The 6,598-nt window shown below is 36.2% G+C and overlaps 1 protein-coding gene across 1 annotated transcript; it reads right to left on the minus strand.

The window, feature by feature from the left end:
* Positions 1–382: 382 nt before the first annotated feature.
* Positions 383–5,698, minus strand: LOC127138446 (uncharacterized). Its single transcript, XM_051064898.1, has 3 exons — positions 2,859–5,698; positions 2,455–2,768; positions 383–1,574 (listed from the first exon to the last, which is right to left on the minus strand). The coding sequence occupies exons 1-3, from the start codon at positions 2,938–2,940 to the stop codon at positions 690–692; spliced, it is 1,281 nt and encodes a 426-aa protein (XP_050920855.1). The 5' UTR covers positions 2,941–5,698; the 3' UTR covers positions 383–689.
* Positions 5,699–6,598: the final 900 nt, after the last annotated feature.

The following is a 6,598-nucleotide window of genomic DNA, read 5'->3' on the forward strand; positions in this document are numbered from 1 at the left end:
CAATCAAAATTATATGAGCCAAGTGCAATTTCAATATATATTTGTTTTTGAAAAAATGTCCTTACTATGGACATAGTAGAATCCCACCTTAATATATGTCTCCACAACATAGATTATAAATTATAAAATGATTAAAACAAAAATAAAAGAACATTTTTGGGTTTAAAGGGGTAAGCAAGCGTATTAAGTTTAACCTTACAAAAAAATCTGCTGGAGTTGCTTTCTTCATTAGTAGCTAAAATATGACCATGTCTGATAATTCATTTTCCTTAGCATCTCTTAATAATGATTGCACTTTAGAGTAAACTAATTAGCATGTGAAATTGGGATAGAACAAATAATGGATAAACATATATGATAAGTTCAGACACACCAAGTCAAATGAATTCCTGAGGTAATGCTCTCCATTACATTACATCAAAAATAAAACACATTCAAAATGTTTGCAAGTTAGTTTTAAAAATATGGAGTTGCAAGAAATTAATAATGCTATCCATTACATTACATAAAAAAATAAAACACATTAAAATATGAACCAAATCATGCCTAAGCTGCAAATGCTAATAATCCTTCATAAGTTCTAACTCCTCTTGATTCAGCTACTATGATGACGTACTTAATCTAAATTAAAAAAAAACACTTATTTCTTAGTGTTGGTTCTCCCTTTAGCTTGTTTCGTTGCTGACAGTTTATGCATCTTTGATCAACATAGGAGGAGCTTTTTGTGATACAGAAGATGTGGATGGGGGACTTACATTGTTTTGTCCAAACTTGTTCATTTTCTTTATGTGTTTTTTCCCTTTCACATGACCTTCCATCACAGCTTTTGAGAAAGTGCTAATTTCACAAATTTCACACCACAAAGGTTCAACTTTTCTCCTTTTTGTTAATGCACTTATCTTCTCCGCTTCATCCATTGCAGCATCTCTTTTACTCTCCAAAGAACCTACATTTTGGCTTTTCTCCGCAACTAGCCCCCCATTTTCAAATTTTATAATATCATTACCGATCATCATCTCCACGAGCTTATCCTCATTTGTGGATTTTATTACACTTCCACCGTTATCAGCAACTGTTTCCCCAAGTTGCTCCTCATTTTTACCGACCATCATCGCCACAAACTTCTCATTTTTTGATTCTGTTGCACTTGCATCATTATCAGCCACCGTCTTCGCAAGCTGCTCCTCTCTTTTGCTTTCTTCGACACCCTTATCAACAGCAGTCTCATTCATGACTTCCAAGGTTGTGCAAGGTTGAAGAAGCTGTTGATCTTTTTCTGCATCAACCAATAACTTTGTGGTAGTAACATCTGTTTCAGCAACCATCACATTATCCCTACTTTTTTTGTTTCTCTTAGCAATCTTCCTGTTCTGTCTTGCTTCTCTGGCCTTGTGCTTCTTACCGTTCAAATGAGCATTCAAGCCACTCTCACTCGTGGCCTTAATTTCACACAGTGCACAACTCCACTCCTCCTTCGATTTTTTCTTTGAACTAAATGCAAGAGGTTCAATTTCAGAAACAAGAGGTGTCGTTGCTTTTCGCTTTGCATTAAAGAGATTGGGATCCGGCTTAGCCTACATTGAGATACTCAAATAAAACATCAATTCAAGTATGTTCATAACAGATTATTCCGACAATCAACACACTTCCATTTAATATACCCCTAAAATGACATTTTAAGCTTATGCTATTTTCTTTCTCAACAACAAATAATCTTACACACAATATGAATAAAATAAGTCCCTTTAATCTCAACATGTTATTTCCTTTCTCATTGTAGAACACAACAAAGGTTACTTCTGTTCACCAATTGATTGTTTCATTGTTCTTTTACATAGAACAACACATGAAAAGAAACCCATTTATATGATTTTAATACTTAGTTATATACACACAAAAATGTTATCAAACATCCATTTGAGACTCGCCGCAATGGTAAATACCGGCCACTATGGCGGATATACATGGCAGTTTTGAGACTCGCCGCAATGGTAAATATCGGCCGCTATTGCGGGTTTTTCCCGCCATAATCCGCAAAGCAGCCGGTATGGCAGGATTTTGGCTCTCCGCCGCCATCCACCATCGACAACACTGAAGTTCACGAAATTAATGAAGCCTTGAATTGGATTAACAAGTATATCAAGATTTATAACTAATTAATCATTTACGGAACTTTATTAACCAAAAATTTAAACGCGATTAACCTTGATTTTCAAGTGTTCAAACTTACCTATAGCTAGAACACTTGCATTCGTAGTTAATAATGTTTAGATTTGTAGCTAATTAAGTTCAGTTTATGATTGATAACTTATCTAATCTTGATATAGTCATTAACCCATTTTTAAATTGCAATGTAACAGTGTTATTCAACAATACAATAAAATCAATGAATCAACTAGTAATATAATACAACACAAGTGAATGGTTGATAACGGAAAAGGTTATGAAACTGACCAACACTATAACTTTGCCCTTGTCACTGATCTCCGGAGAAGGGTTGATTTCGGCAGGCGGCAAAATTGACGGTGGTTCAGCAGCAGGGTTCATCACAGATGAATTCGACCAATGAGACATTAGTCCCTGAATACTCATGAGTGGCCTCTGTATTGAAATCCCGAATTCTTTCTCCATTGCAAGCTCCCTTCTCACTTCCTCCTCCAACTCACTTCGCCGCAAAATTTCTCTACGGATTAGCTCTTTCTCAATCTCCCGTCGCAATGCCGCCTCGCCGGATAATGGCATTCGGAAGCCAGAAAAACTTCCTTCCACTGAAAATGAACAACTATAAATATCACATATTGTTTTCTCAGTTTTAAAAGCGTGCTGTTGAAGTAAAAGAGGGTTTTCGATTGGCCTACTCTGAAGTGATCGATCAGGGAGAGAATGCAACGACGTAGTTGGTGGTTCTTTATTGTCGACGGCACGGAATTTGAATTCCATTGAAGAAATTGAAAAAGCAAAAGGAAAAAGAGTGTGGTTTGGGGAATAAAAGTCACGCCATATGAAGCAAAAGCAGAGGGCAGGCAGAACTCTGTTTTAGGTGTATTTGAGGAAACCTAAAGGGAGTTGTTTAAAAATTACTATGAAACAGGAGGAAAGAAACGCTCTAACCTATGAGAAAGCGTTTCTGATTTTACTACAAAAACGTATCATAAATATATAGAGTGAGACACAGGGGAATGACGTGTCTGCATAAAGTCAATCCCATTCGTAATCACCTATTTTCATGATTAAGTATTTTAGTTTGTTTTATACTGTTTTCATAATAAATACTCATTATTTTATATGAAACAAACTAGCACATTCGTAATAAATAATTTTTATTTATTTATGATAAATGGAATTGAATTACAATATAAAACAAGACAAACTAGCACATAAAAGTTTAACATTACGAAGAATAAAATTAATAAAAATTGTTAATGGAAGAGATCAAATAGAGTAACGGAAGTGAAGGTAAAAGATTAATTTGTAAAACTGGCATTAACCGATATGCGGACTGTCTAGGAATTAAGTGTTCGAGGACAATCCAAACAGCTCTTGGTTCACAAGGTGACTCAAGATGGAACACAAAGTGATAGTGTACTTGGCTCAAAGATAGATGATATATCACATAGAGTGAATGAAGGTAGAATATGAATGAATCATGGAGATGAACGGAATAAATGCCCTAAGGCAGGAATAATAAATAAGTATGCTTGCGGAGGATTCGAACCCTCGTGCCTACGTATTTTTATCGTACAATGAGAAAATCATAACAATCATAATTCAGCCTACTACGACTGAAAACAAAGAGAGAATTTGATAGGATTACGTAGAGGCACAACATATTGTTTTAACATGCAAGAGTGACATTAACCAATGATGATAATCAACCACAAGGACAAATGAGATATAGCCAGAGTCTGAACTCCACAGGGCAAGATAGGATGAATGTTATAGTCTGAACTAAGTGCAAGGCAAGGAATGGATTTCCAGAGTTTAAACTCAAAAGGGATAAATGAGATATAATATCAATCTGAACTTCAAGTCACTGTCACAGGTTGCCAGAGTCTGAATTCCATGGGCTGAATGCCAAGGTATGTACCTTATAGGCAGAGGAATAAAGTCAGAGTCTGAACTCCATAGGCTAAAAGCAGTTGACAAAGTCTGCACCTTGAAGGCAAGCAGTGAAGTACGCCATAGTCTAAACTGATAGGCAATTCCTGAAGCAATTGATTGAGAAACGGGTATGTGACCCCAAGATACTGATCCCAAGAAATCTATGAACATCCAGGAGGAGAGTTTGATACTGAAGGAGGATTGATGTGCAATGATGCTTCACTATTGAAGTGTTGAATGATTAATGCTTGTTTGAAGACTTGTCAATCAAGTTGCACCAAAGTCTATGAGCAAAGGCGAATACCTTGAGCAACTGGGTCATTCGTCCCGTACCCAAGAATATTCTAGACAAGGATAGGAATTCCCCACTCTCATCATTCTATGTTTCTTAAGGCTCATAGCGTGCAACTCAAATCAAAATTAACAAGTTGCTAACAAGAGATCCTTCGTGTTGATCTTATTGATGTTGTGCCACTGGTTGTAGAAGGAGACTCGACAATCATGTAATTCAAATTATGCTAAAGTCTATGAATAAAGGTGAATATGATGAGCCACGGGCCAAACGTCCCACATCCAAAGATATCTAAAATGAGTGTAGGAAAGCTCCATTATCATCCTTTCTCTATTGCTTAAGGCTCGTGCCACACACTTTGAATTATGATTGATGAGTTAATGGTGTAGTCTTTTGCTTGTTGTACTAATGCTTTGTAAAGGGAGACTTGTCGGTCATGTGATTTGAATTGTGCTAAAGTTTATGAGTAGAGGTGAATACGATGAGCAATGGGTCATTCATCCTATACCCAAAACTATTCAGAATGGGGGTAGGAATTCTCCAGTCCCATTCCTTATCTATTACTAAAGGCCCATGCCACACAATTCTAGATTTGATTTGACAAGCTCCTGAAGATGCCACCTTTGATGTGCCTTGTATTATCTGCTGCTTGGTATGACTGAGGATGCCTTGATTGAGAATCTGACTTGAGGCCTTGAGCTCCACAGCTTATAGAGAAAGTCTTATTAAGTGACCAAGAGTCTTTTGGTCACTCAAATTAGACCGTGGGATTATACAATATCAAAGGATTTAATTAATCAAAATAACTTTTGATCAATTTGAATCAGAGGGTTTGATTTAATTTAAGGAATTAGGTTAAAACCTAATCTATGGTTAAAGTTGAATCAATCTATCCTAGGGGATCATGTTATAGTTAGTTAATGTTTAGTGTCAAAAGGTCCTAAGGGAACATGCAATTATATGGTCAAAATACCACAATAACCCATTAGGGGTAAAATGGTCATATCATAAAATATTGATATTAAATTAATTTTCTAACCATTAAAATCAATAAAAACAATCATATCTAACGTATCCTAAAATCCTAAAATTCTAGAAAATCGTCTAATTGTCTAATTGATTTCTATTATCTAGCTAAACTAGAATTCTAAAACATAACGATTTCCAAAATCTAGTAAATCCAATTAAAAAAGTCTCAATTAATTTCTGCTTCCTAATCTAATAAAAAATTACACTAATTGATCCTAGGTCCTAATTAAACTTCTAAATCCTAATTAAACCAAATATACTAAATTAAACAAGATTTAATACTAATCAACTCAAAATATAAAGCCTTAATTAGTGAAAGAATTCTAAAACCCAACTAATTAAAACCTAAAATGTCTAATTAATTCTAACAATCCTAATTAAAATTCTAAAATCTAGAGTAATCCTAAAATTCTAAAATTCTAATTAACCTAAGATTGTTGATTAATGTGAATTAATTCTAATTAAACTTAATTAAGCTACAAGAAGAGCAATAACTTGAACCAAACTGAACCTGGATATGGTGGGGTGTCTATCAGCAAAATGCAGGCCCACGCTCGAGGCCTAGACTAAACTCCAACTTGTGAAAGGGGTGCGGATAGTACTTGGGACGCATGGCCCATCATGGGCCTAAATGCTTTAATGTTGCAACGAACAAGAAAGGGAGGTGGTATGAGCACCTGGTATGGGCGAAGGATAATGTTTGGGCCTGAATCCATGGATCGGATAAAGGGGTGCAGGGAAGGAACTAGGTGTAAAAGTGGAAGTTGCTACATGCCTAAATGCACTTGGGCCACCCTACACCATCAAAAGGGAATCCGGAAACGCATTGCAGATTCTTAAAGACTTCATGCCGCCGCGGGATCCAATCTGATTCGTCCTGCAAACGTAAATCTGGCATCGAAGTTTGCCTTATCCTCCAATCAAGATCAGCAAGATGCGTTCGTGATTCCAAGTGCATTCCTGAATGTTCCTTCCGGTGAACGAAGCCTTGACAAGAAAACGCGAAAACAAATCAAAATATCGCATATATACGAGCATACATGCCGGAGAAGGATATCGACGCAGTGGATTTCTCACTCTCCTTTCGACATTCAACCTCCTTTCTCTAATGACCTCCTCTCCAATTTATCACACTCACACGCAAAGTGATGAGCAAAAGAAGAAAATGACTTGCCA

Source organism: Lathyrus oleraceus, chromosome 4 (genome assembly GCF_024323335.1).
Source record: "Lathyrus oleraceus cultivar Zhongwan6 chromosome 4, CAAS_Psat_ZW6_1.0, whole genome shotgun sequence".
NCBI classification, from domain to species: domain Eukaryota; kingdom Viridiplantae; phylum Streptophyta; class Magnoliopsida; order Fabales; family Fabaceae; genus Lathyrus; species Lathyrus oleraceus.